The sequence below is a fragment of the Xiphophorus couchianus genome, chromosome 1 (genome assembly GCF_001444195.1).
Source record: "Xiphophorus couchianus chromosome 1, X_couchianus-1.0, whole genome shotgun sequence".
NCBI classification, from domain to species: domain Eukaryota; kingdom Metazoa; phylum Chordata; class Actinopteri; order Cyprinodontiformes; family Poeciliidae; genus Xiphophorus; species Xiphophorus couchianus.
The window spans coordinates 24,493,196-24,505,631 of NC_040228.1; the positions used below are offsets into that span (position 1 = coordinate 24,493,196).

The 12,436-nt window shown below is 39.0% G+C and overlaps 1 protein-coding gene across 5 annotated transcripts in view; it reads right to left on the reverse strand.

Moving 5' to 3' along the window:
• The window catches only part of magixb (MAGI family member, X-linked b), a 74,361-nt gene that overhangs the window by 42,764 nt on the left and 19,161 nt on the right, over positions 1-12,436 (reverse strand). For 4 of the 5 annotated variants that reach the window (XM_028016048.1, XM_028016040.1, XM_028016063.1 and 1 more), the window contains exon 2: positions 4,524-4,813. In XM_028016048.1, the coding sequence (XP_027871849.1) occupies positions 4,524-4,813 (290 nt within the window). Of the gene's footprint in view, positions 1-4,523; positions 4,814-4,930; positions 5,318-12,436 lie in introns of those variants that run through there. The other variant, XM_028016055.1, reaches the window with a different exon arrangement.

Genomic DNA, 12,436 nt, shown 5'->3' on the forward strand with positions numbered 1-12,436 from the left:
ATATCGTCCAGCCCTATTTATCTATCTATCTATTAGGAGTGAGGTATGAGACATTGAGTGAAAAATATAAGGACAAATAAACAAAAATTTATACTTTGTCTTTCACAATCATTTTTCTGTTATCCTTATTTTGATACACCGATTTAATAAAAAAAAATACAGCATAAACACCAAATAAACGCAACAATTTTCAAACTAGCATGCTTATTGAGCACATTATAATTCTTAAGAAACTTGCTCTTATTTTTGGCCCATATTTTATTAGCTTATTTAATTGAGTCAAACTTCTTAATTTTTTTGTTGTTGCTGTGTTTGTAATCTTTGTAATGTTTTATCGAAACGAGTCTCTCTTGTAAGTCATATCTTGGATCTCAATGAGACAACCTGTATAAAAAAGGCCAAATAAAAATAAAAGTTATACTTTGACGGTGGTAACTCGTCTATGCCAAGCTTGACTGTATCCAAATCATTTCTGCTACTAGGATGGATTTAAAAACAATGTTTTATGACCTAAACCCTGACACTAACACCTCACTGTGCATTTAACCTGACTGTGAACTGAGTCTCCTTCATGTATAAAAATAGAGAAAACAGAGGTTAATGGAGACATAGGAAGGAGTCGGTGTGGATCAGCAGGACTCCGTTTTCTTTCTGTGATCTCTTAAAAACATCTCCAGAGCTTTACGGCATTTGATGACAGCTCGCTTCCTGTTATTGATGGGCTGAACACATCTTCACTTGTCACCCTCACACGACAACTCTGTCGGTGCGACCCCTGCAGGCATCCGCCTGTCTGTCTGCACCCCTGACACCTCTGACACCCCCCACCCTCCTGTCTGTCACACTAACTCTACCTAGTAACAGACTGATTTTAAAAATACCAAAGGATTCAACGTCATGTCTGGCGGTTAGCTGCATGTAAGTATGAATGGTCACATATGGCGGCTGTCTGTAAAGGAGAATTTAATCTCGTCTGTTGCCTTTAGGGAGAAATTATGGGCTTTTGTTCAATGTGTTATAAAACACCTGATGTTTTCTAGTCTGTTCAGGCCTGAAAATTTGCTCTTTGACTCAGGGAGCCAACTGCGCTTGGATTACAGAGCCAAACCTCCTGAAACTTCCCTGTTTCATCACAGTATATCCATAAAATTCAATGTATTTCATTGGGATTTTAGGAGGTACAACAAAACAAAGTGGCATAAAAATAAGTTTTCAAATATGTTTTGGACTATAAATCTAAAATGTGTGATGTACATTTGCATTAAAGGTGACCTATTATACTTCCTTGAACAGGTTGGGATATGTATGGGTTATACGAAACACGTCCATTACAGCTTTTGTACAAAATCATTCTTAAATGATGAGATTTTAGTCTGGTCAGTTCTGACTATTTTGAGCTCCTATCAGGATGAGCTGTCTTAGGGCCTCTTGACACTTTAAATCCAAATAATTTGATGGCCACGCCCCACAACTCAACGTTTAGACTCGCATGTCAAAATGGCTGCCAACAGATGTGCAATTATGCAACTGTACGTCTTTGAAAACTCGAAACCTCCAACTTCTTCAGGAATTCAGCAAGTGGTTTCTACCTGGTAAGTCAACAACAAAACACTTGTCTTTTCTAGCAGCCATTGTACACAGTGTATACAGCAGTAAAACCAGCTCACCAAAAGTGCTGGAACTCTGTTTGGGTTGCTAGGTAACGGGCTGGGCTTTGCTGAGGTTGCTAGGTAACGGTCTGGGCTGCACTGATTCCTGGCTTATATTCCAAAGGTTTTTGAAAATGCTTGGTTCCCAGACACCAAAAAGCATTTAACTTATTGCCAAAAACTGGCTGTTTTTTTTCTTTTTTTTTATACATTTGTTTTTAGAAGCAGTAGAGACCCAAATGGAAGTAAAATAACATGCAAAATGTGAAACTCGCATTATGGGTCTCCCCATTTTCCAGCGTAAGAAAATTCTGTCAGTCATAATTTTAAGTTTTAACAATTCACTTCAAAAAACCAAATATTACCAAGTATTTTTGGTGTAGCTTCTGATCCAAATATCTTCATAAACTTGAAATAAGACAAAACTAAATTAAAAGTAACGTTTCAGCCACACATAGGAGCTTGTTATAAGTCAATAACTCCTTAATATTGATGAAAAAGTGCTAATTCCACTGGCAGATTATTTCACTAATGGGAAAAATTACTTGTTACAAGTGACTTTTTAGCAATATTAAGGAATTATTGACTTAAAACAAGCTCCTATATTTTGCAGAAAAGTTACTTGTAAGTTAATTTTGTCTTGTTTAAAATGTATTAAGGTACTTGAACTAGACAAAAATATTTGGAATTTGATCAATTTGGTAAAATGTTGTGTTTTTGCAGTGTTCAATACATAAAAATCTACCTCTAGTTGCACAAAGCTGATACACTGCAAAAACACAATATCTTACTAAGTGTTTTTGATCTAGTTTCTAGTGCACATGAAATAAAACAGAACTGCCTTGCAAGTAACTTTTCAGCAACATATAGGAGCTTGTTTTGAGTAATTAATTCCTTAATATTGATGGAAAATATCAATAAATCCATCAATGAAATAATTATTTTATTGAAACTGAAGATTATTTCACTTATAACAAAACATTGTCCCATATTATAAATTAAATAATCCGCCAGTGGAACTAGTCATTTTTCTATCACTATTTAGGGATTATTTACTTAAACCAAGCTGCTATATTTTGCTAAAAAGTTGCTTCTAAGTTTGTTTTTTCTTATTTCAAGTATAATAGAAATACTTGGTATGATCTTGTGTTTTTGCAGTGTAAACACACCGCCCCAAACAATGACAGTTTTAGACGTAGCTTAAAGTCTGCTCTGTCTACAGCCTCTTTTTAAATTTCCCAGTTTGTGAGTATCAAGGCATCATTGCTATTTGTGCTTCCTGCATCTGGGGAGCCCATCTTGGTGTCCTGTATTTGAAAGCTGGGGCAGAGGGAGTTGTAGTAGTAGTAATAGTCCTAGAGAGAGTGGGAGGAGGAGGTGTGCCACACCGAGCCAGAGCAGCAACACATCCATCACTGTCCAGGTTGCATGCAGTCAAGCTGCCTGGGGATGGCCAGGAAGGCTTCACAGCTGATAATGGATCTCCACCAGGAGCAAAGGTGCCCATTTATACCCTTGTGTCCAAATCAGCTATCAATCAAACAAGCCAAGGCCACGGGGAGCCACGGTCAGGTGACATATTACCCTGTTCAGAGCCAACAAAGATATCCATGTCTCAAACCCCCGAATCACAACATCAAGGCCTCTTGTGGTTAACAGAAAACCATATTGCACATCCCTTTGTCATGTGTCATCACTGATTGTGGAGACAACCCAAATATTGACCAGCTTACTTGACATGCACACTCAAACACAGAGTCATTGACAAGTCGGCAGTAAAATGCTACAAGCAGCAGATTTGGTTCTTGAGAGGGTAAAAAGGAAAATAGAGCTGAAAGTAAATAGACGACAGCCTCTGTGATTCAGACTATTTTGGTGTGAAATGACACATTCACAGAAGGTTTGTAAAATAGGCAGCACCAAATTAAGCCGTCTACAAGTGCATGAAAGTTTATTTATGCCAATATGAGTAAAGAATACTAGTTTTCACAGTAAATAAATTTATGCATCACGGATGTTTAGAAGCTGCAAATTCAGTGACTCCCTTCTTACCAGTTGGCGTCAAAGGACCAACTGTTTCTGACTGCACTGGATTATAATTGGGATTAAACTGCAAAGAATGTCATTGGTTCTGGATTTGACTATATGACTGGACAGAGTTACTACAAATTAAACTCATTTCAAATTAATTGAACCAAACATGGAGAAGCAGCATTCAGCTTCTGTGCACCACAAATCTGGAACAAACTTCCAGAAAACTGCAAAACAGCCAAAACACTGAGTGCCTTTAAATCTAGACTAAACCTGTTTAGAGTTGTTTTTGAAACATAATCAATGAAATATTGACCAATGTATTGGACGTGTATTGATTATTTTAATGATGATTTGATTATGTTTGTCACTGATATCTCACTTGTCGACTGTTAGGTGTTTTTATGACTTTTTATTTTTGTGTTTTTATGATGTAAAACACTTTCAACTGCTGAAATATGCCATACGAATAAACTTGATTGATTGGTTTGATTTTAAATAAATAAAAGTGCATATTTGCCAACCTAATGACAAGAAAATATGTTTTAAAAGTAATTTTAGTGTCATTTTGTTACGGAAATTCAATGCAACTGTTCCATGAAATAAGCTGACATGCATTTGTTTTATATCTATTATCTATATTTAAAAATAATAGTTGGTTCTTTATCAGTTTTAAGTTCTTAAGAGCCATTGTGGAAAGTCCAAAGAGCCAAAGGTCGCAGATCCCTGCGCTAAATAAACCAAAAATATTGCTGTTAATATTTTTACCTTGTAACTTCACAAACGGCAAACCATTGAAAAACATCACCTGAACTTCATTTGTACTCAAAACTAGAATCATACCTGGTGAAACAGTTTTGATACGGATCGGATGGGGGCAGGAGTTGAGGACTCCTCGAACATCTCCTAAAGTCATCCCCAGTACCGGAGTTCCCCCGATCTCTAGGATGACGTCTCCCACTGTGAGGCTGCCGCCGGGAGCCGACGTAACGAAAGGAAACTCTCCATAATCTGCTCCGCCACCAACCGCGACCCCCAGCTCTCCAGACGCGCCAAGCAAGGGGATGAAGGTATCCTGCACATTGGACCGCCAGTGCAGCTTCTTCACCGCTGTCTTAGACATGGCAAATGAGCTGGAGAGGAAAATAGAGGAAAAAGAGAGAGGGAAATTCAGCGTTAGCAGAAAGTGTCAGGCTGTCAATTACATAGCAAGCGAGGGAATAACCTGTGATTTTCAGTAATCATGTAACCTTTGCTACTTGTCGGCGTCTTCCGTCTGGAGAGCTGCGCCATTTCACATCAGAAGGTGCAAACGTCATGAATAATCCCGACGTCTTATGCCTGGGATATTTTAGGTAAGAGGGTGCTGGACTTGAAATTCAGGTATGACGTCACATGGAAACTACGTTTTTGTTTAATGCAAACACATTATGGCCTCCAGAACATGTTCTGCAGCCGCCAGAATCAGACTTTTCCTCATGTTCACCCCGTTGGCTGTAGGCTGACATCATGTTTACATGTCAACATGCAGGGCAGGAGCTGGCGCACATTCCTGCGTGTTTACGGCCACATGGGGAAAATCTGTTAACGTTTCAGGAATCTACGCACACACATTTCCATGTAGCTTAATTCAGCTAACTGCTAACGTTTGTCTGTGACGCCATTTTGACGCTGTGAAACTTACCGGAAATTGAATTTGTGGTTGTTTAAATAACTGCAGAGCCAAGTAATGTGGCTGTTAATGTTAACTTAATATTTGGAAGTTTACTTCCACCGCTGCTATCGCTAAGACTACAGGCGGACTACAATTCTAAAAAACAGCGCAGAAAATTGACGTCATCGTTCACAACTTCTTCTGTTCGCTGATTGGCTCGGTAGAAAATGTACAGGTAAGAATCAAAATCAAGGGGATAAACCCCAGATTGTGAAGCGAGATTTTAATCTAAAAACTAACGTTTTTTGCCAACCGCCAATAAAAATTACGGAGCCCCTTAGGGAACATTCTTCTTTTGCGTTCCCTCGCAATGATGTACTGATCAGTTCATGCGGCATAATTGAATACTGTAAGCCTTTCTTAAAGTGGCCCTCATACTTTCTGCTACTATATAAGGTTTTCGTAAGGTTTTTCTATCTATGTTAATCTCATTGTGAAATATTTGAAGTTTTATATCTTTTTCTTTAAGATAGAAATAGGTAACACTTTATTTGACGGGGTGTGCATAATACTTTGCTTAATAAGTCGCTTTTATGTTTTTAGTAGTAGTGACTGTTCTCAACATTTTAGATGAAGGAAGCTCACAATGCAGTAAAAGATAGCTTTTTTTGGCAAGTGATTATCTTTGCTAATCAAACTTTTAAGTGTTTTAGCTCTTCACAGCTTTTTCTGTTTTCATTTAAATTTGCAAAAAATGCTGTGGGATCTCACTTTTGAGGTGAGAAGTTTGAAATTAAAGTGGCTCAGAGGGGGAAATCTGCTGAAATGTGGCTCCTGAAGAGCAGCTGCGAGCTTGAGAGGCTGTAGACGTGGCTGACACGGTGAAGATCTGCTGTGATGTGACAGCTCTGATGCAAAACAACAGACGATGTTCCTCTGACGTGATCAGAGGAGCCCTGTCACCTTAACACGCATCGAAGAAAAGGTAGAAAAAGTTCGTAATTGAAGGAATGCTGTGAAATGTGGGTTGGGGAAAACAGGAAAAATTGACTCCATTTTAATACTCGTTACATTATGAATTACATTACGTATTACAAACAGAAGAAGAAAGACACATTGTTTATTATTAATTAATTAGAGGCTATGTCGAAGAATGGCAGCATAAAAGTTAAAAATAAAAGTAATAATTTTTTTACTGTTTATTTATATGACTCTGAGCTTTAATTAACATGACAATAATTGTGAAAAATGTTTTTAAAAAAAAGAAAGGGAAAAAAAGGCGGAAAAGAAGTAAACTGAGCCTGCAGCTGAAAGCTGTGACCAGGCTGTGCATGGAACGCTGAACCTGGGCATTAATGCATAACAAAGGCCGTGCAAGGCAAAGTAGTGAGGGCAATGTTTGCAACTCAGTTGTGAGTTTAAAATAATAAGATTTATGTGTAATTGTCCAGAAATAGAAAAAAATAAATGCTAAGTGTGAGTAGAAGTTTGGAGACTTGGCAAACTGACACTCATCCAAGGGATTTAAAAGTGCACTGTGGTGAAAGTACAACCACAGCAGTAAATGAAACCTTCTGACAAAAAAAATTGTAGTTTGAAAAAAATAATAACATTCTGGCAAAGGGCTGGGCAATAAATCAACTTAATCTATGAATTGAATTTTCTGTTTTTGAAGATTTAATTATTGGAAAATCAATTGTTAAAATTGTTTTTTTGGGGTGGGGGGTAGCAGAGTAATAATAACCCACCCAACAACTAAATTTTATTTTTTTTGCAAAAACTCATTCTCAGATGATGAGATTTCAGTCTGGTCAGTTCTGCCTACAAATAAACTGTAGCTGGCCACGCCCCCAACTCAGCATTTGCACTTGCCCGTGAAAATGGCTGCAAACAGATAATTATTCAACCTTTGAAAAGCATTAGTACAGCATCCTGCACAATCAACAAGAATGCAGCAAGTGGTTTTTGGATGATAATTCAGCAATAACACACCTACAGCAGCAAAACCAGCTAGCCAAACGTGCTGGAGCAGCTTGGGTTGCTAGGTAACGGGCGGAACTCTTCTGGAGTTGCTAGGCAGCGGGCAGAGGCTACTGATTTGTGACATTACATATGGAAGGTTTTTGAAGCAGCTCATTTTCCAGGCACCAAAAAACATGAACTTATTTCCAACAAAATGTCTGGGTGTTTTTTTAAGTGTTTGGCTTGTTTTTAGAATAGGTAGAGACCCAAATGGAAAAACATGCAAAATATGTAAAATATTGGTATTAAATTTTCTTGTCTCCTGTTGACAAAAGGTAGTCACACTCTGTCAGTTCTTATCTGTTTTAGTAGATTTTAAAATTACGTATCTGCTTCTAAAAACATCCCCTTCCCTTTTGTAGAACCTGTAAGATGCAATTTTCTGTATTGCAATGTGAAATAAATGTTTCTTTTATCCCAAACCTTTATTTTAACCAGCTGTGCAACACAACCCAAACACAGGCCTCTCTTTGAGTAGCCTAGTAGTGTGGACCTGATAAGTCGATGTGTGAGAAGGACAGAATGTATCTAATCCTTTCCCCTTGACTGGCCCTTCAACAGGCGGAGCTGACAGAGATCCTGCTCCATCCTCTCTCCCTCCTCCCTGCTACACACATTAGATCCCAGGTGATTTGACCAGCAAACAAGGAAGAGAAATCATTTAAAACGATAAAAAAATTAAATAGACATATATGAATCTTACATGCTAAGAGAATAGGGAGGGAGGAGAGGAAAAAGGGAAGCACAAAGGTCAAAGAGAGATGGAGAGGCACGGCACAGCCTGAGGTTGGCATACGACTCATTTTATTGACCTTGCAAAAGAGCAGCTCAGAAATAAAACTAGACACAGGTTCTGCTGCATCAGGAATCCCTGCAGGAAAGTAAAAATTAAAAAACATGCATGTCATACTTTGTTTATTGTTAAAGCATAGTGGAATAAAACACTAATAAACAAGTTTTTTATTCTTATCACATCCTCTGTGCCACACTGTGGCCCCATTCTTTCTCTGTCTGCCCCACTGTGAAGCCTTCTGCAGCAACATTGTCATCCTGCTTCCCAGAAGCCAATCTGCCATCTGCCCTAAAACAGAGCAGAGTAACCCTGCAGGTGCACCGCTTGCTACGAGAGGAAAATATAAGCTAAAGCAAATTAAATCATGCTTTAATTTACCATGCAATGTCGAGACATGTTCCGACAAATATGCTCCCATGGGCTTCAACCTTAACAACGTAATTCTCTTTGTGCTCCGTTTAAAGATTTCTCAGAACTGGTCAGCAGTACAGATTAAAATGTAGAATATAAATCATCTGATTGGTTTGGAGTATTATCCTCTCCTGCCTCTGTGCATATTTTTGCAGATGCGGTATGCATACATGCATTCGCCTGAGATTTTGCTGTCGTCTTGACCTCCCGGTGTCTGACGGGGGTTTAATGAGCTGCAGCCTGTCAGGTCCGCAGACGGACCTGGACTCGTTCCCGCCACATCGACGGATGCCACAAACTGACCGAGCACGCTCGTTTCACCAATGTCTCTTTTAATTCGATGACAATAAGTTGCCATTCCTAAATACTGCGCTTTGTGAAGCTCAGATCGTTGAGCTCCAAACAATCTTAGCTTCTGTATTACTGTAACAAGGAAACGTGTGACATTTAAAAGATGACAGGGTAAAATTATGACCTTCTATTTGCTGACTCACGCTCCTTTAAATTAAAAAAAAAAGATCTACAGCGGTGCTTGTGCTCCTGTGAGGCACAGACGTGATTGGCTCTAAATGTGATATAGATCACGTAATGCAGACAATGATCTATGTTCGATTTTTATAGCAAGAAAGAGATTTCACAGGTTGATGTTTGTGTCAAAATCCAAGCATTTGTCCTTTTTTTTGCTTTATTAATCTATTTTGAGAACAAGGAGACAGCATAGAACAAAATATCTGTAATAAGAAGAGATGATGAAATCAAAAGGAAGACAAAATAAGGATGAGAAGGATGAAATGCGTAAGGAATGAGGTAAGAGAGTAATGATAAATGTTAGGGATATGAGATAATACTAAATAGAAGAACAGGGATGAGAGGGATGGGGAGAGCAATAAGGATAAGAGCAATGAGATTGAATAAAGGATGAAATGGATGAGGAATGGGAGGGATTGGTTGGCCAGAGGGAAATTTGGGAGAGAAATGGAGGAAAACTAATGAGAAGGATGAGAAATGAGACTGAATCAGAGATGGGAGTGATGGGGGCAGTATGGACAAGAGGGATAAGAGACGAGAGAAATGATAAACAATGTGCTTAGTGAGTTGGGTGTCAGCCTTTAAAGGTCTAGTTAGAAAACTGTTATTGACTGTCTACCACATGTGAAAAAGATATTTTCACATTCAGGTTGAAAAATATCACAATCTGCTTGAGCAGATTCACAGCTACATTAACACGTCCTGGTTTCTATCTGCTGCACCAGCTGGGCAATGTTACATTCATCTACAGTGTTAACATTTTTATTGAATGAGATTGTTCAAAGGTGACCTATGCTTCCTTGAACAGGCTAGGATAGGTTTATGGGCTATAAAAAACATGTTCATCTCATTTTTGTGCAAAATCATTTAGATAATGAGATTTCAGTCTGGTCAGTTCAGCCTATTTTGAGATGTTTGTCACTTTAAATCCAAATAAGCTGCTGCTGGCCACGCCCCAAACTCAAAGTTTACACTCGCACGTGAAAATGGCTGAAAACAGATACACAATTATACAACAGTACATCTTTGAACAGCATTAGTAGAGCCTTCTGCACAACCAACAAGAATGCAGCAGGTGGTTTATGAATGATAAGTTAACAATAAAATACTTGTCTTTTCCAGCAGCCATTGTACAGCACACACAATGGTAAAACCAGCTTACTAATGTGCTGGAGCTCTGCTTGGGTTGCTAGGTAATGGGGCAGTGCCCATCGATAGAAGCAGCTCATTTTCCAGACACCAAAAAACGTTAACTTATTGCCAAAAAACAGTCTGGGTGCTTTTTTCTAAGCACTTGGACAGAAGCAGTAGAGATAAAAATGAAAGTATAAAAAGGTGCAAAATGTGAATTTAGCGTAATAGACTCCCTTTAAAATCCCATGAAACTGTTTTTAAACTGATTTATACTTTAAAACCTGAGACTAGACTGTGTTGCTCTGAAAGCAGCAACACCTAATGCATGACACAATGGCTGTCATTAAGTATCTGACATGAAAAATAAGCAAGACATTAATGCAGTGGTTCCCAAATGTGGGGTGCGCCCCCTACTTGGGGCGCAGTGCCATTGCAGGGGAGGTGCTGGAAGTGGAATGGATGAATTAAAAAAAAAAAGTTACACAAAAGTGTTTCACTGTAAGGATGGTTTGTAGTGTGTTTTGTTGCAACCTGAATTGTGAAATAAACTTCAGTGGAGTTTTATGTCTGGTTGAATGATGTGTATGCCCAGTTGATTCTTTTTTCTTTCCGGCGGGGTGGAATTTTACTGTAATCCATAGGAGGGCCCAGAAAATCTTTGGGAACCACTGCATTAATGTGATCATGTGTTCAAACAAACAAATTTTGGAGTACACTCTTTAAAAATATATATTTTATATTGAGAAGTCTGTTAATCCTGATTTCTTACATAAAATGAGATTAAATCTAATTTGAAACTTATTAAATACTCCTAAAATTATCTTTGCTTATGCATGTCTGCCAAAGCTTGCACACAAACATGGATTTGACTCCACAAAATTCTACTCAAAATAGGCTATGTTCATACTGCAGCCAGAAGAGACCCAAATCTGATTTTCTGTGAAATCTAATTTATTTATTTATTTATTTAGCGTGGTCGTTCACACTTCCAAATAAATGCGACCTATACAGTCATGGCCAAATGTTTTGAGAATGATTCAAATGTTAATATTTACAAAGTCTACTGCTTCAGTTTTTATAACGGCAATTTGCATATACTCCAGAATGTTATAAAGAGTGATCAGCGTAACAGCAATTAATTGCAAAGTCAATATTTGCCTAGAAAATGAACTTTATCCCCCAAAACACATTTCAACTTCATTGCAGCCCTGCCTTAAAAGGACCAGCTAACATTGTTTCAGTGATTGCTCCATTAACACAGGTGTGGGTGGTGATGAGGACAGGGCTGGAGATCAATCTGTCATGATTAAGTAAGAATGACACCACTGGACACTTTAAAAAGAGGCTGGTGCTTGGCATCATTGTTTCTCTTCTGTGAACCATGGTTATCTCAAAAGAAACACGTGCAGTCATCATTGCACTGCACAAAAATGGCCTAACAGGAAAGAAAATCGCAGCTAGAAAGATTGCACCTCAGTCAACAATCTATCACATCATCAAGAACTTCAAGGAGAGAGGTTCCATTGTTGCCAAAAAGGCTCCAGGGCGCCCAAGAAAGACCAGCAAGCGCCAGGACCGTCTCTTAAAAGTGTTTCAGCTGCGGGGTCGGGCTACCAGCAGTGCAGAGCTTGCTCAGGAATGGCAGCAGGCAGGTGTGAGTGCATCTGCATGCACTGTGAGGCGGAGACTCTTGGAGCAAGGCCCTGTCTCAAGGAGGGCAGCAAAGAAGCCACTTCTCTCCAGGAAAAACATCAGGGACAGACTGATATTCTGCAAAAGGTACAGGGAGTGGACTGCTGAGGACTGGGGTAAAGTCATTTTCTCTGATGAATCCCCTTTCCGATTGTTTGGGACATCTGGAAAACAGCTTGTTCGGAGAAGACGAGGTGAGCGCTACCACCAGTCTTGTCTCATGCCAACTGTAAAGCACCCTGAAACCATTCATGTGTGGGGTTGCTTCTCAGCCAAGGGAGTCGGCTCTCTCACAGTCTTACCTAAAAACACAGCCATGAATAAAGAATGGTACCAGAATGTCCTCAGAGAGCAACTTCTCCCAACCGTCCAAGAGCAGTTTGGTGATGAACAATGCCTTTTCCAGCATGATGGAGCACCTTGCCATAAAGCAAAGGTGATATCTAACTGGCTCAGGGAACAAAACATAGAGATTTTGGGTCCATGGCCTGGAAACTCCCCTGATCTTAATCCCATTGAAAA